At 38.6% G+C, this 24,923-nt stretch overlaps 1 protein-coding gene across 3 annotated transcripts in view; it reads left to right on the plus strand.

The window, feature by feature from the left end:
- The window catches only part of VWA8 (von Willebrand factor A domain containing 8), a 363,734-nt gene that overhangs the window by 159,659 nt on the left and 179,152 nt on the right, over positions 1-24,923 (plus strand). For all 3 annotated transcript variants that reach the window (XM_047859419.1, XM_047859262.1, XM_047859340.1), the window contains one exon: positions 7,293-7,364. In XM_047859419.1, coding sequence (XP_047715375.1) covers positions 7,293-7,364 — 72 coding nt within the window. The remainder of the gene's footprint in view (positions 1-7,292; positions 7,365-24,923) is intronic.

Here is a 24,923-nt window from a genome sequence, read left to right on the forward strand (position 1 = left end):
GACAGATGGTGGTGATCATTTCACGATGTATACAAATGTTGAATCACTATGTTGTACCACCTGAAACTAATTTAACATAATGTCGATTATATCTCAGCACATAAATAAATAGCCTTTAGCAAAGAAAAAAAAAGGGAGGGAGGGAGGAGGGAAGGATGAACCTTTGTTTCAAAGGTATTAGGAGTCATTTAAGGAATTTTAAAAAAAGAAGTGACTTTTTTTTTCCTTCCCCTCCCCCATGGTCTTCTGTTAAGTTTTTCAGGATCCACATAAGAGTGAAAACATATGGTATCTGTCTTTCTCTGTATGACAACAACAACAATAAAGTTAGGGAGGGAGCCAAATCATAAGAGACTTAAAAACTGAGAATAAACTGAGGGTTGATGGGGGAAGAGGGGTGGGAGGGAGGGGAAAGTGGGTGATGGGCATTGAGGAGGGCACCTGTTGGGATGAGTACTGCGTGTTGTATGGAAACCAGTTTGACAATAAATTTCATTAAAAAAGAAAAAAGAAAAAAAAAAGTGACATGATTTTGAACAAAGAAGTGATTGTCAGTACTATAAAGAGCACATTGCCTCAAGGAGAGACTGAAGTTAGAGAAGCCAAATTGGTGATAAAAATCTAGGCCAGAGATGTAAAAACCTAAATGAAAACTGGGGATAGAAAGAGAGGGATAAATACAATTGACTTTTGGGTGACTTATTAGCTGAGACTTGGTGTTTAACTGGCTCTTGAAAAGGAAGGAGTGAAGCATGCAAGATGACGGTAGAGGTTTGGTCAGATGGTAGGAAATGATGCTATTAACAGGGATAAAAGACACAGGAGAAAAAACGAAGTTGAGGAGAAAGTAATGAGACAAGTTTTGGACACGGTGAGTTTGAAGAGACTGGGAAATAACCAAGGACATGGTTTGACAGTCGCTCAGAATATGAGGCTGGAGCTGAGGAGGAGTCTTGCTGTTGAAGATCATCATAGAGTTGGTAGCCGAAACAGTGGAATAGGTGAGAGGATTTAGGGAGAGTAGTCACACGTAGCTCTTCAAGCACTGACATGTGGGTACCCAACTCTGCACACAGCCCTCCCTCCCCTTCCGGTGGGTGCCCGTGTACAAGTAGGCATAAGCTACTCGCCCTAAACCTTGACCCCAGGAGACCATGTAAAAAGGTACTGAGAGAGATCAAATGAAGGAATATGGAAGAAATCAGTATCCAAGGAATTGCTACAACAAAAAGATCCAACCTGAAAGACTGTGGAGAGAAGTTGTTAGAGGTAGGAGGGATTCAGGAGAGGTGAACAACTGGAAGGGGCAACTTTTAGAAACTGTCTGTGGTACATGAGTGGACCAAGAGGTTAAGAGAAGAATTACATAGGCACTGTGACCTTAGCCTTAGCTAATGTTTGTTGATTTGAATACTCTAGTTGGATGGAATGAGGGCATAAAGTAGGAGAACATGAGTACACTATAGAAGAATACAACTATAGTTTGAATTATTTTTCAGTATTTACTGAAATATTTCAGTATTCTTTATCTGGTGATACAGGTGCTCCTTCTAACTTTTCTGTCTATTCCTCATGTGGATTAGCCCTTTTGTTACTGGAAAACTTTAATGTCTGGAAATTGGCACTGAGTTTTCATCTTAATTAGAAGGAAGAGGTCTCCAGACCACATTACCAGTAGAACCCAGATTAGAGGGGTATTCTAGGACTCCCTAGGGTAACCACACACATTGGCCTGCTTAAGATAATTCCTAAAATAGTCCCTTTTTACATTTGTTGCCCATTATTATTAACGATATCTCTTTTTAGTCTTAAAAGTGTGCCAGGGTGGACAATAAATTGATGTGCCCACCCTACTTCAAGCTTTGTTAAAACTCTAGTGCAACAGCGTATCTGAAAGCTTTTTAAAAAATAAAAACTACAAAGGTAGACTTTAGGAAATACTCATCTGTTTTTGAAGGAAAGAAAAAACTTTCTGAGTTTTTCTAAGAAAGAAACTCTGAAAGAAAGTATGGCTTAATTTGACAAGTAAAAGGAAAATATTCAAGATGTCAAAAAAAAATCCATAACAAGTTAAAAAAAGAAAAGCAAGCATAAGCTAGAAAAATATCTGCAGCGTGTATTAAATGCAGTTAATTTGCCTTTTTTACAAATGAGGAACTTCAGTAACTCAGTACTTATGAAGCTGTTATTGTTTTGATACAGAAAACCAAGAGAAAGAAATAGGGATATTAATTGTTCTAGGATATATTTCTTCCCCCCAACCCCCGCCCCTGAGCCTTTGTGACCTACTTACGGTTGTCCTATTTTGCAAGATACAAAAGAGCAATGTAATTTCCTCTGTGGCTATTGTGAGCAACCTTAATCTTGTTCTTGTATTATATTGTGGCCTAATTCAAATAAAAAACATGGAAACTAAGTCATGTATTTCTAATTCTAAAGTTACACTTCCTCTGAAGGTAATGGTTAAGAGCAAGTTAGTGTAACATGTTCCATGGAAATCTCCAATTATTTTAGAGAGCCTTTGTATATTTACATTATTAGCAAGTGTTAATTTAAATATCATATTAAATTGTAAGCCAAACCTAATAGAGCCATAGCTAAAATATGTTAGGGTTAAATTATGCAAACTCTTTGAAATAATGGTCAGTGGCTTAGTCTTGCTTAGGTCGACTGTTGCAAGCTTTCAGTGTCAGTGACCTAATTGGTTATATAATTTACAACCAACATTAATTTTTTTTTAAATCAAATTGAGTATTGTCGGTTACAATAGATGTTTTACTTTCTTTTGTATTCAGTTTGTTTAAACTAAAACATAAAAATTTACCCATTTCTCCCACCCCTACCCCCTGCCTCTAGCAACAGCCAGTGTATTTTCTGTACCTATGAGCTTGATTTTTTTTTAGTATATATATGTTAAATGTATTTTATTTACATATCATAAATATACACATACATATTTTTTAGATTCCATATGTAAGAGATCATACAGGATTTGTCTTTCTTTGACTTAAGCTTCTTCTGCATCTGTTGAGATGATCATCTTCATATCTACATTAACTCATTTGCAGATGTCAAACCATCCTTACATCCCTGGAATAATCCCCACTTGATCATAGTGTATGATTCTTTTAATGTCGTGTTAAATTATGGCTTGCTGATAATGTCGTTGAGAATTTTTACATCTGTGTTCATCCAGGATATTGACCTGTAGTTTTTCTTTCTTTTGGCATCTTTGTCTGGCTTTGGTATCAGGGTAGGTGGCCTCATACAGTAAGTTTGAAAGAGGTCCCCTCTGTATTTTGGAAGAGTTTGAGAAAGATTGGTATTAATTCTTCTTTGAATGTTTGGTGGAATTCATTAGTGAAGCAGTCTGGTCTGGACTTTCATTTGTTGAGGGTTTTGTTTTGTTTTGTTTTGTTTTGTTTTGCTTTTTTTTTTTTTTTTTTATGGGTTCAGTTTCCTTACTAGTAAACATGTTTGATATAAGTACAGCCATTTCTGCTTTCTTTTGGTTTTCGTTTGCATGGAATATCTTTTCTCATTTCTTCACTTTCAGTCTGTATGTGTCTTTATGTCTAAAATGAATCTCTTCTAGGCAACATATAGAAGGGTCTTGGTATTTTATCTATTTAGCCACTCTGTGTCTTTCAATTGGAGAAATTAGTCCATTTACATTCAAAGTAATTATTAATAGGTATGTGTTTATTGCCATTTTGTTAATTATTTTCTGGCTATTTCTATAGTTTTTCTCTGTTTCTTTTTCTCTTACACTCTTCTTTAGTGGTTTGATGGCTTTCTTTAGTGTTATTCTTATATTCTCTTCTATTTTTTGTTATTTCTTTCTAGTTACCATGAGGCTTATATATATCTACAACAGTCTATTTTAAGTTGATAACAACTTAGTTTAATCCCATTATAAAGCTCAACATTCTTGCTCTTCCCCCTCATGTTTTGTTTTTGTTGTCACATCTTACATTTTTTATCTTATATGTCAATTAATTATTGTAATCAAAGATGTTTTTACTACCTTGCCTATTAACCTTCATACTATCTTTGTGAGTGATTAATCCTCTATCTTTACTATATATTTACCTTTCTGGTGAAATTTATTTTCATGTGTGTCCTCGTTACTAATTAACACCTTTTCTATTCGGCTTAAAGTCCTTTTAATATTTCTTGTAAGGCTCGGTTAGTGGTGATGACTCATTTAGCATTTGCTTGTCTGGAATACTCTGTTTTTCACTTCTGAATGATAACTTGCTAGGTAAAGTATTCTTGGTTGGCAAGGTTTTTTTTCAGTCCTTTGAATACCTTTCCCTCTGGCATGCAATGTCACTGCTGAAAAATCTGCTCATTGCTTTATGGGTGTTCCCTTCTATGTAACAAGTTGTTTTTCTACTGTTGCCTTTAATATACTCTCCTTGTCTTTAACTTTTGACATTTTGGGAGTACCTGGGTGGCTTGGTTGTGTAAGTGTCCAGCTCTCAATTTTGGCTCAGGTCATGATCTCACAGCTCATGAGTTCAAGCCCCGCATCAGGCTTTGTGCTGACAGAATGGGAATAAAATTCCAAGACCTTTATATATGCTTTCTCCCTCTTTCTCTGGTCCTTCTTCTCTCTTTCTCTCTCTCTCAAGATAAATAAATAAACTTTAAAAAATGACATTTTAATTATAATGTGTCATGGTGTGGGTCTCTCAACTCCTCTTCTTTGGAACTTGCTGGGATTCTTGGGTCTGGATGTTTGTTTCCTTCCCCATGTTAGAGAAGTTTTCAGTTATTATTTTTTTAAGTAAGATTTCTTCCTCTTTAACTTCTCTTTCCCAGGGCCCTATAATTCAAATGTTAGTTTGTTTGATGTTGTCCCTTAAGTCTCTTAAACTGTCTTCACTTTCAAAAAAATTCTTTTTTCTTTTTGATGCTTTAATGGGGTTTGTTCCACTGCCTTGTCTTTGAGTTGACTGATCCTATCTTCTACTTCATCTGTTCTGCTGTTGAACTTAATTAGCTCAGTTACTATATTCTTCAACATTGTGACTTCTATTTGATACTTTTTATATTTCTCATCTCTTTGTTGAAGTCCTCACTGTGTTCATCCATCCTTTTCAGTTTTGGGGAGTGGTTTTCCTTATGACCATTACTTTGAAATTTTATTGGGTAAATTATTTATCTCCATTTTATTAAGATTTTTTTCCCGAGGTTTTATCTTGTCCTTTCATTGGAACATATCCTTTGTTCTGTTTTTCATCTTGCTTAACTCTATTGGTTTTATACAATATATGAAATAACTACCTCTCCCAGTCTTAAAAGAGTGGCCTCATGTAGGAGATGAACCTTATTATTCAATGCTGCCTCAGCTCTTGATTGTCTCTTAAATCTATATGCTTGTTCAAGCTGCCCATTATATTTTTAATAGTTCCCAGTACCTGAAGATGTACCAAGACCTCTTGTCCCATAGGGGAGGATCTCAGCACTTGGACTCAGGCTGACTGGAAGCCACACCCTCAAGCATTAGCTTTTAAAAGTATGCAAATATATACAGTCCTGTGTACCATAACTATAGCCCCTCTGACCATGAGAACCAGGTGATCTAGAGGTGTCCACTGGATGACAGCCATAGAGATTGGGGCTACAAACAAGTGTCCAAGCCCTTTTCTAAGTGATACTGGGGAATTGGAGCAAGGCCAAGAAAGAGAAAGCCAAGATGGCATCCATAGCTTACATTCCTTGAGAGTGCTCCATGGGCTTCTAAATGTGTGCCAAACTGAAGCTTGTTCCTCAGGCTGAAGCTCCAGGACAAGCAAAGAGGCCTCCTTCACAGAAGATTGAAGAGTATGCCTCAGTCCGCTGTCTTGCAGTGTCCTGGGCTCGTAGCCTGCCAAGCACCATCTTTATGATAGCCACAGTCTCATGGGACCCAGAAATGCAAGCCCCCCCAAGATACCAGAGCCAAATATTAAGGAGTGTCCCTGGGTGACAGCTGCATTAACCAGGGCACCAGACACAAAAACTAGGGCACCAGATGTATGTAAAGCTCCCTTCCAGGAGACACTGGTGCTTTGGAGCATGATAAAGTGTGAGTACAAAGATAGCACCTGCCCTCCAAGGTCTCTAGACAGGATTACAGCCACCCCTAGGATGCATGTTTTATTAGAATACTGCCCCCCTCAGGCCTCAGTCATGATGATTAGCTAATAGTCCTCCTTCCTAGAATAAGTGAGCTCCTGAATTTGTTGCCTATTGCTATGCCCTAGGGGTGGTAGCTTTTTAAGACCTCTCTGTCCTTTGGTTACAGTCCTGTGGGACTCACTGTATAAGCCCCACTGGCCATCAGAGCCATGTGATGTAGAGGTATCTTCTGGCAGAAGTCACAAAAATCAGGGGCCACATAGGGGTATGAGCTTCTTTCTGGGTGATGCCAATTATCAGTTGTATGGGACCAGGAATGCAAACTCCCCGGCCTCCAGAGCCAGGTGATCAAGAGGTGACTCCCAGGTCGTAGTCACAAAAATTGAGGCACCAGATCCATGTAAAAGCTCTCTTCCAGGAGATACTGGTGTTCTGGAATATGGGAGAGGGAGAGCATGAAGATGGCCTGTGCCAGTCTCCATCCCCAGAGAGTATTCCAGCAGGCTTCTACATGTGTGTATTAAGTTAGATGCCTGTACCTCAGGCCAGTTCTTTAATATAAGCAGGTGAGCCTCCTTCACTTTAAGTCTGGGCACAGTCAGCTGCCTCTGAGCTGGGCCCCGGGCAGGGGAGTCTGAGTGCACAATCCTCTAAGAGCAGTTTCTCAGAATCACTAGAGTCTTGTGGGTCTCAGGATGTAAGCCCTGTTGGCTTTCAAAGTTAGATGTTTTGGGGGGCTCATCTCTCAAGTATATGTCTTAAAAGTTGGGATGCTCAGTGTGGGGTTCAGACCCTTCATTCCTCAGGGTGAAGCTCCACGTTTTGAGATCCCTCCCAGTTACAGGATGCTGCACTGGGGGTGAGGTTTATGGTGAGACTGTGTCCCAGCCTCTCCTCCCTGCTTTGATGGTTTTCTTCTCATTTGCCCAGTGTGTAATCATCAGGCAGCTACCCTTTAGATTTTTCTAAAAGGAAATTATTTCATCTGATGCTGTACGATCTGTGTGTCCACGGGGGGAGGTGAGTTCGGGATCTTCCTACACTGCCATCTTGAATTGTCACCCTAGATGTTTTACTTAGCACAAAGAGGTATTTATTGTTAACTTTATTATTTCACCTTGATTATGCAAAACACAATTAACCTCTAGTTGTTTTCTCTCTAGCACATGATAGTGATGGAAGACATGCTGAAAGACTTTCTTCTTGGAGAACACCTATTATTGGTTGGCAATCAGGTGAGTTATGGCTGGAACTCAGGTACTAATGAATAAATGATAGTAACAGTTTAAAAGCAGTAAGTCTCTTCTTGTTGGAATATGTTTTTAGAAGTGATTCTTCTTTTTCCTACCAAAATGACTGATTTAATTAAGTAAAGAGGGCCTCTACCTTCTAAGTTTTAGAATTATCTCTGGGCTTAAATCCCCATTCAATCACCCATCAAGTTCTGTCCCTTCTACCTCCTAAGTATCTACTCTTCTTTCCTATATCTGTCACCCTAGCCCAGCTCGCCGTCACCTGTCACCTGGTCTACAGCAGTACTTTACTAACATAGCTCCACGTCAACCTTACCCTCACTCCGATCTACTCCTCACTCTGCAGCCAGGTTGATACTTGTCAAATTAAAATCTGACCAAGTCTCCCTTTTTCACTTAAATTGGCTTTCCATTGCTCTTAGGTATAGTCTTCAGTATGGCTTACAGTGTCCTGCAGGATCTGGCCTCTGCCCACCTTTCTAGTCCTAAGCCTTGGCTCCTTCCTTTCTCTCACTCGGTGTTAGCTTGAGCCGCTCTGAACTTGCTTCAGTTTCTTATCTCCGCCCTGGTCCTTGCTGCCTGCCCTTCTGTCTACAAGGAGCACTCCCAGTCCTCTTCCTCCACCCCTTTCCCCTAACTCCTGAGAGCTCTCCCCTTGTCCCTAGCTGACTTCAATTTATCCTCCTTCTACACCCTTCTATGTTTCTGTCCTCACACTAGTCATGTTACTGTGTCTATGTGTAGAATCTGTCTTTCCAACTTGTCTATATGATCTTCAAGGGCAGGGACCATGGTTTTCTTGCTTCTCTCTGTATCCTTGGTTTCTAGAACAGTGTCTGCTACATTGTAGATATTCACCATGTGTTTATGGAGGGACGGGATGGATATTTTCTGTTTAGAAGGTTCTGATGTTCCCCAGTTGAATTGTCAGATTCACGGTGAACAGCACCTTTGGTTTTTTTAAATGGGTCTTAAATTAATGATAAACTTTCAGAAGGAGTTTAGTCTTTATTTTTCCTTTTTTTTTTTTTTTTAACTTATAAAGACAACACATGTTCTTCATATATTTAGTCCCTCAAACTTATAATTTTAAAGTGTTGCGTTTTTTAAGTTTTTATTTATTTATTTTGAGAGAGAGAGAGAGAGAGAGAGAATACACGTAAGTGAGGGCAGGGCAGAGAGAGAATCCCAAGCAGTACAGAGGCAGATGTGGGGCTGGATCCCATGAACCGTGAGATCATGACCTGAGGTGAAATTAAGAGTTGACAGTTAACCGACTAAGACACCCAAGTGCCCCAAAGTGTTGATTTTTTTTTTTTTTTTTTTTTTTTTTTTTTTGCTAAACGTGGGCCAATTGAATGGCTTACTGATCGAGTACATAGGTTTAGAAGTTAACTGGTTCAAGCTGCAATAGCAACCCTGTCACAGATGGGTGTGACCGTAGGAAAATTGCTTATCTTACCAAGGCCCAGTGCCCTGATACCTAACCTGGAAGTAAAAAGAGTATGCACTCAAGTAAGAACCACAGGAGGTAATTCATGGAAAGTACCTCATGCAGTGCCTACCTCATAGTAGGTACTCAGTTAAAATTAAATCTCTGTATCACTGTGCTGTTAAAAAGGACTTTAATATTTTCTTGTTTCATATTTTTCTAAATAAGAACTACAAGAAGTGTGATAAATTATTCAGGTTTTTTTTTCACTATTTAAAAAGTCCTGCCTACCTTTATGTATTGAAAAATCATTTTCCTCCCTGAGTAAGGATGGAGAGCAATTATCCAGTATTCAGTCCTTGATTTCAAATTTTTCATCTGTCTCTGAAAAATGGTGACTCTCTGAAAATTTCTGACTATCTAGCCCAGAGTATTTCACAAACACTTTATAAGTGGTTAAACCTTGGTGCACTCAGTGTGTCCTTTTTGGGACTTCTGCCATCACCTGGATGACCCTAGACAGAGACTCTGCTGGCATCTCAGCAGCAGCAGGCCAGACCAACAATCTACAGAACTGGGACTTGGGGAATAATTTTGCTGAGAAGCAGCTTTTCAAAAGGAAGGTCCCTAGAGGTCAAGCTGTGAATTCAAGCAGCACGGAAATATCCTAGGTTATACTGATGCCCTAAGGGTTTAGTGGGTGGGATGGAGTAGAAGTGTCTTGCCAAAGGCAGAGTTGACAGTTGAGCAGCTAAGAGAGTCAGGGTTTCACAAGAGTTGTCTAGGTTGAAAAGTTAAAGTTAGAACCTAGCTAGTAACCAGAAAGACAGGAATCACACTCTAATCTGTGAGAGGGGAGGGGGGCTGAGGAGAGCTATGCAGGATGAGGGTGAGGTGGAACAGAGGTTTGCTTTTACTTTGTGGTAAGTGGAAAAGAGGCAGTGTGCTTTGAAATGACGCTAGAGTCATGTTGGTGGGAAATCCGGTAGGCTATCTCTAGTTGATTTCCAGTCCCAAAGAAGAGAACAGGACAGTAGGACACAGGGCCAGGCAGTGGGGTGGAGGCAAGAGCAGCTACCGCTCTGTAGGCATGTGCCTAGCATCACGAATGTCTCTTCATCACTGCTGTCACAAACTGTGCCTGTCATCAGCGGGTCTTGCCTTCTTTGTCCTTGTTCTGCACCCACTTGGGAGAAAGAAAAATTGACCAAGGGAGATTGTATTCAATGTTAAATTTGGTATGTTTAACTGGCCTTTTTCGTATCAGAAGGGCTTTTTTGTTCATTCATTATATACCTTTAAGACCATCAGTCTCATATAATAAGACTCTTAAATACAGAGAACAAACTGAGGGTGGAAGGGGAGGCGGGGGAGGGGGGAATAGGTGATGGGCATTGAGGAGGGCACTTGTTGGGATGAGCACTGGGTGTTGTATGTAAGTGATGAACCACCGGAATCTACCCCCGAAACCAAGAGCACACTTTACACACTGTATGTTAGCCAATTTGACAATAAATTATATTAATAATAATAATATTACCAATGTTGAAGGAACTTTCAGATTTCCCAAGTCAGTTCTGCTTCTGTGTCCATTAAATTATCTAGTGAACAAGACTAACTCTCTTAGTCTGTTGTTTGATATCCTCCTGTCATTTGTCCATTATCTATTCCTACCCTGCTTGCAGCCTACTGTCTCATTCCTCCCCCTCAAACTCTTGTCCTCAGATAAATATAACTGCTTTCCAAACATACCTTTGTATCAGTGTCATATTCCAACCTTTGATCTTATCAGCCTGCTCTCTTATTTCCCCCATCTTTGCCTTTTGAAATCCTTCCAACCCCAGAGTGGCCATGTGCTATCATAGAAGAGCGAAAGCTGGGAATCCAAAGACCTACCTTCTTGTCCAGACTTTACAATTCTCTAGGTGATATTAGGTAGCTTGCTATTACTCCTTAATGGGCTTTGTCTTTTTTCTTCTCTCTTTTTTCCCCTTATCTGTTAAAGGATAGAATTGAAATGGGTATTTTCTTTTTTTTTTTTTTTTAAGTTTATTCATTTATTTTGAAACAGACAGAGAGAGTGAGAGAGGAAGGGGCAGAGAGAGAGAGGGAGAGAGTGAATCCCAAGCCGGCTCCGTGCTGTCTGCGCAGAGCCCAATGAGGGACTCAATCCCATGAACCATGAGATCATGACCTGAGTCAAAATCAAGAGTCAGACGCTTAACCAACTGAGCCACGCAGACGCCCCTGGAATGGGTATTTTCTAAGGTCCTTCTGGCTATAATATTCTATAATATGTTTCTTTAATAAAGTCTTCCTGAACACAGGCCTGAAGCTTTGGCCCTATTCCTTGAACTGTTACAGCAGGTCAGTTATTGATTTCTTTTGGCTTCTCTTAGACTTATGCCTCTACCTGCCATCTCTGTACTAAACCAAGAGAGAGTCCCTTGAGAAAAGCCTTAATTATTTTTGCCTTGCATACATAGATAGTCAACAAATATTTGCTGAGTAAATTGCTGGATTGTAGAAGACTACTAAGAATAAATTCCCAATGAGTAGTCAAAATGATTTAGAAGTAGTATGAATTTAAAATTCAGGTTAACTCGGATTATTTTCAGGAGAGTCTAAGACAGATGGACTGAATTCCTTATTTTGTAAATTTGTAACTATCAACGAAGGAAACAAATTAGGTAGAATCTAGGGAGTGCCTACTTAAGAGAGTAAATAGTTAAGGGGCCCATTCAACTGGATATGTTTATATATACTGACAGGATCAGAGACTGGCAGCATTATCACTAGAACAGAATAATGGAATAGTAATCATTTTTAAATTTCAAATAATAATTAAATGGTGATTAATATTTAGCTAATTAAGTGACATATAACATTGTGCCTGCTTATATTCACCAGGTCAAGGAGTAGAGATTGAACCAAAGTGGCTAGTTAAAATTTAAACAGAACTTTTTAAATACTTTAGCTAATTTTAGTTCCTCTCACACTTGTTTTCAACCATTGGTGTTAAGATCTGAGCAAGATTCTACAGTTTGACTCTTTCTCTCCCAGCCTTATTGAGATACAATTGACAAAATCATAATATATTTAAAGGGTACAATGTGATGATTTGATATACATATACATTTTGACAAGATTCCTCCCATCTAGTTGATTAAACATTCCACTGCCTCACATGTTTTCTTTTGTCATACGAACATTTAGATTCTACTCTCTTAGCAAATTCTATTATGTAATACAGCATTATCAACTATAGCCACCATGATATACATTAGATCTTCAGAGCCTGGTCATCTTATAGGTGAAATTTTGTACCCTTTTCCCAACCTCTCCCTATTACCCCACCCCCAGCCACTTTTCTACTCTGTTTCTGAATCTGGCTTTTTCTTTATCTTTTTCTTTTGTAGATTCCTCATATAAATGATACCACGCAATATTTGTCTCTCTTTCTCTCTCTGGCTTATTTCACGTAACATAATGCCCTCCAAGTTCATTACAGTTAGACTGTTGACTGCTTCCATTTAGTATGTACAAGGGAGTGTAAAGTCACCTACACGATTTGTTGGCAAATAAATGCAGAGCAAGTACGACCCAGAGATGTGTTTTGCCAAGGATGGAGTTGTGTGTTCTCTTTCCCTGTGCTTTCCTCAGAATTCTGAGCATCTAGGAGGTTTCTTTTTCATGAACGTACTTTTGCAGTCATACTAACGCAGGCCCTTCATCAATGGCTTCGAAAATGCCTTGCTTCATTTATCAGTGGTATTTCAGCACCTCTGAATATTTTATGCACCTTCTCATCTTCACCTTTATTTCTATCTTGTAAAACAAAATAATAAATAAAGGAAAAAGGAGAGTGAAGGCATAGCTGGTAGGTTGAGGACGACTGACAGTAGTGGTATCATTGTTTTTATTAGTGTTTTTTTCCTAAATGCAAAGTGACAAGTGGGAAAATGCCTATTTTAATCACATGATTTATTCTGAAACTAAGTAAACTATTTGTAGCAATTGATCAGGCTCCTTTCTTTCTCTCTCTCTTTTTTTAAATGTTTATTTTTATTTTTGAGAGAGAGAGAATGAATCCCAAGCAGGTTCCAGGCTCTGAGGCACAGAACCCAACACGGGGCACAAACTCACAAACCAGAAGATCATGACTTCAGCCGAAGTCAAGACACTTAACCGACTGAGCCACCCAGGCACCCCTTTCTTTCTCCTTCTAAGACATTACATGATGACTACTCCAAAAAAAAAAAAAAAAAGAAATCAGAAGTGAAGCTTTGAGGATTAAGTATTGGCAGAGAAACCAGCAGTGGGCTGGCAATCAAGTGTGATGAATGCTCTTAATACGAACTATCTATAGATACATTCAGTCTACCCAGCCTTCTGTTTGCAAACTAGAATCTGGCTGAAGTCCATGAAAGAAACTTTTAAATAGTTGAAGTTGTAAATTTGGAGATGCCTTGAAAGATTTCTCTGTCACCAGTAGCAGCTTTTACAGTGAGGAAGTTAAGGAGTAAATGTTGATTTTGAGATATCTCACGGTTTATTGTCTTTATAAGCCCAAATCCACCTTTTCTTTCCATATAATACTATATTTTCTAAGAAATCTGATATTAGACAAGATTTTATAACTGTTGGAAAGCTGAAAACAGTTCCATAAATGTCACTTATCATAGCAAAATTAAGTAACCCACATCTTATTTTGATGAAGTGAATTGATTTTTGTTACCCTTTCGATTTTCTATGTAGGATTTTATGGCTCAGTGCAGCAACTTTCCAATAAGAGAAGCAGAATGGCTGCCTGTTAGCCAAAAGGGACAGGTGCCTGAAATGACACTAATCTGATGGTCCCTTAGTACATAATGCTGCAGAGTGTAGAACCACTTTAGTATGCCGCCACATGTATTATTTTCTACTTACTTTAATTATAACATTACATGTGCCTTTCGTGCAATTAGGAGTTTTCGTGCAGGCTTTTTCTTTTTTTTTTTTTTATCCTAGCATGACTTTCCATTTATTTAAGCTTGGCTGAGAGGGAAAAAAAGAAATGCCTATTTATTTTTGAGTCAGTGATGCTTCTTCTGTCCCAACTCTACTGGAGAATAAGCTTCTTTTCTTCCCAGATTTTCTTTTCTCTTGATTTATAGAGCTATATTCTATTTGATATGCAAAATATTGATTGTGGGTGTTTGGCGTTATAGAATCAACCTATAGGTGCGTAGTTTTTATTGTTTTTTAAAAACTCACTAAGAATAAACTTACGTTTTTGTGTAAGAACCCTTGAGTTTTGAGAGACAGTTGCATTTTATCAGATATTAGAAGGAAGAAATATTTCAGCAATATAGTGTTCCAAAGTGCTCGGCTATCCCTACCTAAGAGTGTTTTCTAATATGCAGTATTTTAAGAGATGAAAATGTAATCGTCTATATATAATGTGAGATAAAATTGCAAAGCAAATCATCAAATTTTGATTTATGTTTAATGAAACATAATAATTTGTAGTCACTTCTAAATGAATATAATCCAGTAATTTGCCAGATCTTTCTTTTTTCTTTTCTTCTCTTTCTTTCTTTCTTTCTTTCTTCCCTCCTTTTTTCTCTTCTTTCTTTCTTTCTTTCTTTCTTTCTTTCTTTCCTTCCTTCCTTCCTTCCTTCCTTCCTTCCTCCCTCCCTCCCTCCCTCCCTCCCTTTCTTTTCTTTTCTTTTCTTTCTTTCTTTCTTTCTTTCTTTCTTTCTTTCTTTCTTTCTTCATTTTAAACTAGCTTTTTGTATCATTTTACCAATAATAGTGGTCTGGTGAAAATTTTATACTTAGGCTCTCCTTGTATTCCACAGCCCATACTTTTGCCCTTATCAAAATTCTATTGTGTTATGTCTTCCTTATCAAATCAAAAGTCAGCTCTGGCTGATTTTTCACATAGGATGTCTTCTCTATCCCTGACTTTCATGTGCTTCATGTTTTTACAGTACTGATTCTTTATTCTTTTCACTTCCTTGGCAATTTCTGATCTATCAGCAGTGAGATAAATCTTAGAAAGTATCTCTTAATTTTATTTTCCTGGTAAAAGTTGTAAGTGGCTCTTCCTTGCTTATCAGATAAAGTCTCCGAGGGAGACACTTAAAACGATCTGTAACCTGGCTCCAAACTCCTTGTATAATTTTAATTCTTCCAGATTTGAGTTTCTTAGCCTCCCTGAGTAAACCAGGCCCTTTTGCTCCCCCAGCCATTTTTCATATTGTTGGCTTCACACAGCACTTCTCTCATCTTTGCCGATGAAAATCCTGCCAGTTTTCAAAGCCCAGATATTTCTTCTTCAGCAAAACCTTTCCTAGTCTTTCCCAAGTAGAAATAATCTTGGGGTATCTGACTGGCTCAGTAAGTAGAGCATGCAACTCTAGTGTTGGGGTTGTGTGATCAAGCCCCACGTTAGGTATACTGGTTACTTAAAAATAAAATCTTTAAAAAATAATAATAATCTTTTTTTCTGAAATTTTATAGTATTTTTAACTATTTTGATACTTTTTTAAAGTTGTGATGTATTTGATTTTATCTACAACTGTAGATTTCATCTACAACTACAAGTTTCTTATGAGTATAAGGGTTAAAAATGGTAATATTTGTACATTTTACAATTTTCAATATCCTTTTTTTAAAACCATTTCATTTAGTTCTACACCAGCCTTTTGAGGTAAATGTTTTTAGGTTCACATTTTACAAATAAGCCTTCTAAAACTCAAAAAAGTTAAAATATTTGCTCAAGATCACATAGCTAGTTAGTGGCAGAGTTAGGGCTCCGACCTCAAAGTTCACACTTATTTTTCACCATACCACAGGAATGCTTACCCTAGGAATAATAATGGTAACAGCAACAAGAATAATAATATGTAATTGCTAACTTTGGTTGAGTGCCACAGGCTAAGGAGTATGCTTTACATACAGAGTACAGGGCGTTTTGTAATTTTCTATAAAAAGCAGAGTATGTAACGAACCCTTTTACTGGTTACTTAGCTTTAACAATTAATAGCATTTTATCTAACTTGTTTTATCTATTCCCCCAACGCTTTTTTATGTTGTCTTTTCATGCATTATTCTTTTACATAATGCGTTTTTATCATAGCCATCCCAGTATTTATTTCTAATATAACCACAATTCTGTACACCTAACAAATTAATAATAATCCCTGAATATATTCTGATACCCTTTTTTCATTTTTCCACAGCTATCTCCAGACAGTCATTTTACACTTGGTTTATCCCAATCAGCATTTAAACAAAGGCTGGAAATTATATTTAGTTGACGTCCCTCCCAAGTCTCTTTGAAAAAGGAACGCAATACTCTCCTGTCCTCTTTACCCTGAGCAGGGTAACGAATTTTCACGAATGTAAACATTTTATTCAGAACTACACCAGTGTTGATAAACGTCTGAGGAAATACTGTCTAGAATAAATTTTGTTAAGCCAGTTTAAGTCCCTCATTAATTTGTACAACAGTGACCTCAAACCATATCCATTTTTTTCCAGGTTAGAAATAACTGCTTTCTTTTCTTGATTTTCATAGCCTTTGACTTTGAGATATTTATACATTATGAAAATCAGTAAGCGCATCTTTAGGGCCAACTAAGCAGAACTCTATGCACGTTGTTACTACATAACCGTATATAATCCTTTGTATCTTACTCCACCTGTTAATCATAGGCTTCTTGTGATCATGGACTTAGTTTTTCTCCTGGTAAAGTCATGTTTGTTGAATTATTTAATATTGAGATGCTGTGAATATTTTATTGCCAAAATTAAAGAATGTGTGAATTTTGCTAATTAATAATTTGAACTGAGCCCTAGCAGATTGCTACTGTGCAACATTAGAAACATAGCACGTTGCTATGCAAGCAGAATTGTCTGATATCTGTAAAGGGACTGAACAGTTTGTCCAGAAATCTTGTCTGTAGTCCCCAGCTGGTAGTGGCAGCAGGGAATTTGATAACTAAATGTGCTATGATTCTAGGAGCTCTAGCAGCCTGGGAGTCCCAAGGGTATGAAATACTTGGGTTTATCAAAGATAAGGACAGTCATCTTTATTTTAGATTGTATTATGTTGTGTCCCTTCTCCAACCCCTTGCTTCCTAATGAAGTTGTTTGTATTATGATCTGGAAATTCTTGACCATTCAGTGTTTCTTAGTGAATGTTCTTTTGCACTTATTTTGAATTTGCATGTTGTTCTTGCACACATATTGATTTTTCTTTTCCCTCCACAAGATTTGTCATGGTTGCTTTGGTCATACCTAATGACCAAACTACCTAAGAGTATACCTTTGCCATTTATAGCAGCACAGTATTTCAAAGAGGAGTTGCAGGGATGTGGATTTCATCATTCCTGTTTGAAAAAGAGATTATGACTTTGACAGAAAGCTTTATAAGTAAGTGTGTTTTCAAGCCATGCAAACTCATAGTGCAGTTGAAATGTATGTCTTTCCGTCTGGCTTCTGGGTATGTTTATTGGCTCTGTTACGAAGAAGCCACTTGTGCACATGTTTAGGATTGTTTACTATTCAGTTTTAATAATTTTTTTCTGATTACCTAAGTAGTGCAGGTTCACTGAGAGAATTTGGAAAATAAATTTCCGGTGATTTATATAGCAGTAATCTCACATTTTACTATGCGATTACAGAATATTAGAATAAAAGTGTTTAGGGATCAGCATGTCTAGGCCCTCTTTATTCAAATGAACAAATCTAGGCTCAGATGGTGGTAGAGACCTCCATCTGGAGAGAGATAAAGCAGAGATCATAATCCAGGTTTCTTAACTGCTAGTATATTAAGTATATTTTCAGGCAGAAGCAAAGAATTAGAAGGTTCAACATTTGATAGAACTTATAAGGTTTAAAAAAAGCAGCCACAATTTATTTCTCTCAATTTACTGTAGTATTAGTCTCTTTGTTATTTTTTTATTGCAGTTGGTATTTGTTAATGACATTCATATAGTAGCTTTTTTAAAAAGGAAATTAGAACACTGTGCAGAAATTATCTGTAAATATTATACAAACTGGTCTAACTGTATGAATGTTATTAAAGAATTAGGGAGAACTAGAAGGAATGCCCTAAGTTGAGGGAAACACATGAGAGAAAGCGGAGCACTGGCAGTGGTAAACACTCGCTTGGAGTCGATTTTAAAAATTACTGCAGAAGGAAAGATCGAACTTGACTTTCTCACTGTTCTCCCTCCTGAACCTTGGATTCTATACAGGGAGTTGCTGGATACATGTTTTAGTATATCATAACTGTGGAATGACTGATCTTGACTGATGTATGACATCAGGATATAAAATTCCATGTAAATCAGTTCAGAGAGGCTACCTCCTGAAATTTTGTTTTGCAATATGGTGAAACAGAAAACAGCCCAATCTGTTGAATCAGAATGGATATGCCTTCAAATCCCATTGTGTGCCAGGTTCCTAACCACTTGAAATTTAAGTTTGCTTCTCTCCAAGTAGGTACATTATCTCCTGCTCACATGGGCTAGCATGAGGATTCAAGTGATTAAGCACCGAAAGGGTGTGTATGCATACAGCAGAGGGCTCCATAAATGTTAGTTTCCTCCTCTTTGTTTGCACAAAGGGAGCAGAAGCTTCCTGCAACAGCTTTCTACCTCCTTTTGCAAGAGCAAGTCGCATGACTTCCCTTTCCTTTCTTACTTTCTTCTTTCCTCAAATTTTAGTAGTTATTCCCTGCAGATTATACGTGAGGTGAATGAGGTGTGTGAACTGGGGGACCGATCCTGGCCTCAGGGAGGGAGTTTTCCCTCCCAGGCACCAGACCTGTTGCTAAAGTACAGTGTGGTGAGTGCTGTAAGACAATGGCTTGGGAGCCCAAAGGAGGAGATTGTTCTGATGCTCAGAGAGAGAAAAGAATGGGAGAGTCAGGCAAAGCTTCCGAGAAGCGAGACATTTGATCAGAACACTAAAGAGTGAGTGGAAGAATTTGGATAGATGGGGGAAGGATGGGCTATTCTCAGAACGAACAACGTAAGCAAAGCTGTGGGAGCGCGAAGGTTCAGGAGACTGTTGGTTGATTAAGAACACATTTGAGTGAGACTTGCAGAGGGCTGCCAGCAGCTTTCAAGTTTACCTGCTATGACATATCCTTCAACATCTGGACTGGCCCAGGTCTCATCCCTGGATTCATTTTCTCTTACCTGCTCTCCATTCTGCTTTAGGTCTTTTCTCCTGCTCCACTCCTATCTCCCCCTCCCCCTTGTTGGGATACAGATGGAGTTTCCAAAATTCTGTATGTTCTCCTTGTCCAGGAAGACAAGGCCTACAGCCTTTTCCTTTAAAGGATTTTACTGCTAATCTCTCTGAGGAAACAGGATAATTAAAATAAGAAACCTGAGGAATGTATAAGAATCCCAGAATCTTTCAAGTCCTTTAGGTCATGGTCCCTGATGTTTTCTCTCACAGAAACTGGAAGCATGTTTACTTCCTATCCTTGGTTTGATTCGTGTCTGTGGGACGTAACATGTTCCCTGCTTCTCTTAACCCTGTAGTTGAAGGACCATCTGACTCCTACATCTGCGAAGGTCCTTCTCTCCAGGATATTACCACAAAGAACACAGTGAGACGGAACAGTAATGATACAAGAAAGTGCCATTCTCGTGAGACATTTTGTATTTTCTCAGACTTCTCATTCATTCCACAGCTTCCTTCTCCCTTTTTAAATTTTCAACTCACTAAATATTATCCCTAATATGAGTTAAATATGATGTAAAAACTGTTAACTTCATGCTAATTTCTATTAGAGAATACACATTCTATATAGAGAATAATGACAACTGAACATAAATACTCTGAGGCACAAGATGAAAATGGTAGCAGGTTTGTTTTAGCAGCTGCACGTTGTATAATGTTTTGTTTTTTACATTTCCCAGTGAGAAAAATGAGTGTGTGTAACTTTTATGATGGAAAAATAAGAGACTATTTATGTATTTATTCAATTAAAGTAATCCTGAGGATTTTGTGTTCTAGGCAAAAACTGATTGGAAAGCACAAATCACTGTAACTGGTCCTTTCTGCTCCGCATATTTATAGAAATTCCTTTTGAGGTTATGCTTTTAGCATTTCCTCGAAGGAACCATCAGAGCTTTCAAAATGAAGTCAGAAATGACCTGATGAAATCTCTATTTTAGAAAAATAACTAAACAAATTGTGGGCTGGCCTGTTGTGAGTCCAGAGGAGGGAGACCAAAAGACTCCTGGCACAACGATGGGCCGCCCTTGAGTAGTGACAGTGAATTGGAGAGGAAGGAGCAGATATGGGAGGCAGGCACTTCAAAGTAAACAAATCCAAAATTAAACTGCCTCTTTTTAAAACTAGGCTTCCCTCCTCCTCCCAGCAAATCCACTTCTCCTCCCCTGTTTCATTTGTCAGTAAATGGCACCACCTTCCACCCTGTGGCCCCAGATAGAAACTGACTCCTCTGTCTCCTCATCTCCACATCCAGACCATCACCAGATCCCATTAGTTCTTTTCCCTAAATACCTCTTAAATCCATCCATTTCTTCTGCTCCTTAGTTTAAACCACCATCATCTCCTGCCTGGATTTTTTTTAAGGCATTTCTGGGCTGCTTTCTTAGGCTTTCATTCTTTCTGTCTGCCAGATCATTCTACAGAGTGGTTTTCCAAAAATCAAAATCTGATCCTATTACTCCTCTACTCTACTTCTACTTTTGGGAAACAGCCCAAACTCTTTTAACTGGCTTCCAAGGCTTTGCCAGAGCTAGACCCTGCCTGCCATTCTTGTTTGATTTCTTACCATTCCCTTCCTCATTCCTGCTCTAGCCTTTGCCCTTTCTCAGACCTGTCCAGCACTCCAGCTCACGATTGCCCTCAAGTCTTTACACATACTCTTCTCTCCACCTGGAACACTCTTCCTCCTCCTCCCCATTACCTCCTTAACTCCTTGACATCCCCACTAAACAGTATTATGTGTGGTGGGCCTGCCTGAGCCCTTTGCTAAAATCTTCAGGCATCTCGGATATCCCATAGCATAACACTTATTATAGGTGTACTCGTTATATTTGCTTAATTGTCTTTGCTTCTTACTAGATGGTAAGCTGTGAGTGTGACCACGGGCCATGGCTATTTTATTTACCATCATATCTTGCTCAGCTAGTACATTACCTGTAATGTTATGTGTTAAAATAGTTGACGTATTGGACAAGGGAGGGAGGGAAGATAGGAAATAAGGAAGAAAAGGAGAGAAAGGAGTGAGAAGAAAGAATAAAAACATTTTGCAGGTAGAGACTACACAGGTTGTAGTGACACTGAATGCGGTCATAGGAAAAAGTAGACTAGTCAAAAACGTTCCAAGGTTCGTTCATTGAGTAGCAGGGTACATGGTGATACTCTCTTATACTGGGATTAAAAAGAAAAAGGAGTGGGTTTCGGTGGCAGCATAATGAGTCCACTATGAACATCTGGTGCAGAAGTTCAGTTGACAGGGATAAGGGATCTCAGCTGGAGCTTCGGAAAGAGATTTGAGCCCTATGTGATGACTCCAGTTATGGGAGTGGGTGAGATGGCCCAGGGAGAGTATATGGAGCAAGAAGATAGCTGAGCTAGAAGTTCTGAAGTTCTAAAGACCCTAACATAAAGAAAAAGAGATCCCCGGTGGCAGCTGGGGATTTCATGTCACATCCCACATCTCTGGGACTTGTAAGCCCCTAAAACAGTATGTTGCTCCAGAGCAGTTTGAAAAGCATGGCTGATTAGGTAACTTTGGAGGTGGGAAGGGAGCAGGAACTCCTGGCAGTAGCTTTCCATGATCTGTTTCTATCAGGAGATCCTTTGTATTTCTGACATTACAGTGCGTTTATGATACTTGCTTTCTCTAGATTCTTTGAAGTTAGCAGACTTGATATGTTAACAAACACATTTTTTACTCCTCTGAATGTATCTATTTAAAATTTTATGTTTGTTAGAACATGCCATTTAAAGCTTACAGAGCTTTGTAGTATATGTGCAAATGTGAAAATATTTTCCTTCTCTTTGTTCCTGTGTTAGACTTGGAACTATCTGGGGAGAAATCCAGTTAGATATCAAAAAGATTCCTAGAAGATGAAATGATCCATTGTTCTTACATCAGTGAATTTGTCAGTTTGACAGTCAGCTCTAATAACGTTGAATCTTTTGTAGGTGAAATGTGTAAATTGGATCATTGCAAAACTTGACCAGTTTTTACTAGTCTGGAACTCATCACAGTTTCCAATATTCACTATCTTTATTAACATGATCACAGTTCATATCTTACTGGGATTTTATACCCTTTTCCAGTACTTTCCAAATTCTTTGTATTCATTCGTTGGACAAATGTTTATTGAATGCATTGTTGTGACAGGCTCTGTGCTGGCCTCTGGGCAAACCAGCAATAAATAGTCCTGGACCCTGCCCTCAGGACGTTTTCAGTTCACAGAACAGTGGATGAGAGAGACATTATAAACAAGTTGTCACCCATACAAATCCTACTTATGCTTAAGAAGGAAAAATAAAGGGTACTGTGGGAGGTGAGGAAGAGCCTAAGTTACTCTGGGAGGTAGGAGAAGCCTTTGTGAAGAAGGGAATTAAGATAATGAGTATGAATGACTAAGATGGTGAATGATAGAAAAGCTCCCCAAGGAGAAGGATGTGCATGGGCAAGTCACCTGAGGTAGGAAGAGCTTGGAATCTTTTAAGGACTGAAGGAAGCTGAGTGTGACTAGAACAGTGTTTGGGTGGAGAAGAGTGGACACTGGAGGGCTGGAGGAATGAGTGGAGGCTAGAGCATGTAGGACCTTACAGGCCACAGGAAGAATTTTCACACTTCCTCTAAATGCAGTGAGAAGCTACTGAGTGGGGTTGAGCAGAATGACATAATCTAATTTATCTGTTAAGAACATTACTCCAGCTGGCAGTGTGGAAAATACATTCAAAATAGCATGAATGAATGAATAGAATGAACAAATGAATAGAGTGAATGAATGAATGAATGTAGGGAGCTCAGTTTTGAGACTATTGCAGGTACATATTCTTGCTGCACAAAGTCTGTGGATGAGCAGTGTTGGTGCCACTTGGAAGCATCTTAGAGATGCAGAGTCTCAGACCCCAGCCCAGACCTACCAAATCATTCTGCATCTTGTTAAGATCTGAGAGGTGATTCATTTGCTCATCAAAGCTTGAGAACTACTGTTCTAGACAAGATAAGATATTCCTTTGGTTTAAGATGATTCCAGAGAAATTTGACAGACTTAAGATCTATTTTGGAGATAGAAATGAGAGGAATAGTAATGAATTGAGAGGGAGTCAGAAGTACTGAGGATGACTGGGGTCACTGCCATAAACACCTGGGGAGATGTAGATATCATTAATTCATTAGACAAATTAGCTGAGTACCTACTTAGTGTGAGCACCGTTCTAGACACTAGCAATACAGTAGTGTGCAAGACAAGCTTCTTGAGCTAACATACCCAGTCCGGGAGAAAGGTAACACACAAGCAAATAAATTGACGGAATGTTAAATGATGATAAATGCTTTGGAGAAAGATAGGGTTAGCTCTTGATTTTTCCTCCTGAAAAAGGTCTTCCTCCCCTAGTCTTTCCTATCCATTTGCTCAAGGAATTATCTAGAAGTAACCTTTGATCATTCTTTTCCTTTACCCTCCCTTATCCAGTTCGTGAGCCAGTTTTGTCAGCTTTACTTGCAAAACAAGTTGAATCTGTCTTTATCCACTTGTACCTCCCTAATCTAAGCCATCACTGTCTCTTGCCTGGATTCTGGAAGTAGCATTCCAACTGGTTCCCAGTTTCCATCCTTACCCCCTCCCTTATAATTCACTCTCCATACCTATGTATTAGTTCATGTCACTTCCCTGCTAAAAAATCTTGTAATGGGGGCTCCTAGGTGGTTCAGTCAGTTGGGCGTCCAACTTTGGCTCAGGTCATGATCTCACGGTTCATGAGTTCACGCCCCACGTCGGGCCCTGTGCTGACAACTCAGAGCCTGGAGCCTGCTTCGGATTCTGTGTCTCCCTGTCTCTCTGCCCTTCCCTGCTTATTCTCTCTCTCTCTCTCTCTCTCTCTCTCTCTCTCAAAAATAAATAAATAAATATATGTAAATATAAATATATAAATAAATATATAAATATATAAATATATATATAAATATATATATAAGTATGTAAATATAAATCTATCTATCTATCTATCTATCTATATATATAAATCTCTCCCTATCGAATAGAATAAAATCCCACTTCTTCACCTTGACTTGTAAACTTGGTTGGTTAGACCCTACTTACTTTTATTTCTTTATCTTGTATATTCTTCTCTTGCCTACAACACTTGAACACATGGGCTGCTCCTCAGATATCCTAAGCTTATATGTACTTTAGGGGATCAGCTGTAGCAGCTCTTCTCCTGGAATGCCCCTTCTGGAGTCTTGATAGCACTGGCTCCTCGTCATCTAGATCTCAGCTTAAAGTTACCTGAGGAAAGGTCTTCACTTCTAAATCAATGTCAATAACCACCCAGTTAGTATTACCTCACCCTATCTTAACTGTGTGTAGAGAACATCACTGCTTGATAATTTTCTTTATTTTGTTAGTTGTCTAACTATATGTTGCTGGCTTTCTACCTACTTTTCTAATCTACCTTCCAATCCTTCTGTCTCCACACTTCTGAAAAGGGAGTTCCAGAAGAGTGGAAACCTTATCTGTCTCATTCACTGGTCTCTCTCCTGACATGTGCCAACACTCAGTAAATGTTTGTTTATATGTTGAGTGGATAAACAATCAATCTCCTGGATACCAGTCTCTCCTCTTTCAGTATAGTTTGCATATTATTGCCATATTGTCCTTCTTTAAATATTGATTCATTCTGTTTCCCTGAATTGAGGGTATACAATGGATCTTAATTGCTTGCTACTGTGTGTTTCTGTGTGTGCCTCATATCTCTGTCGTATTTATTAATTGGTAATCATTCCAGCCCTCTTAGTCTCTCTTGCATCTGTCATCTTATGACATATTTAGTGGGCCAAAGAGAAGAGAAAGATTCTAAGGTTATTAGAATCTATG

The sequence above is a fragment of the Prionailurus viverrinus genome, chromosome A1 (genome assembly GCF_022837055.1).
Source record: "Prionailurus viverrinus isolate Anna chromosome A1, UM_Priviv_1.0, whole genome shotgun sequence".
Lineage (NCBI taxonomy): Eukaryota > Metazoa > Chordata > Mammalia > Carnivora > Felidae > Prionailurus > Prionailurus viverrinus.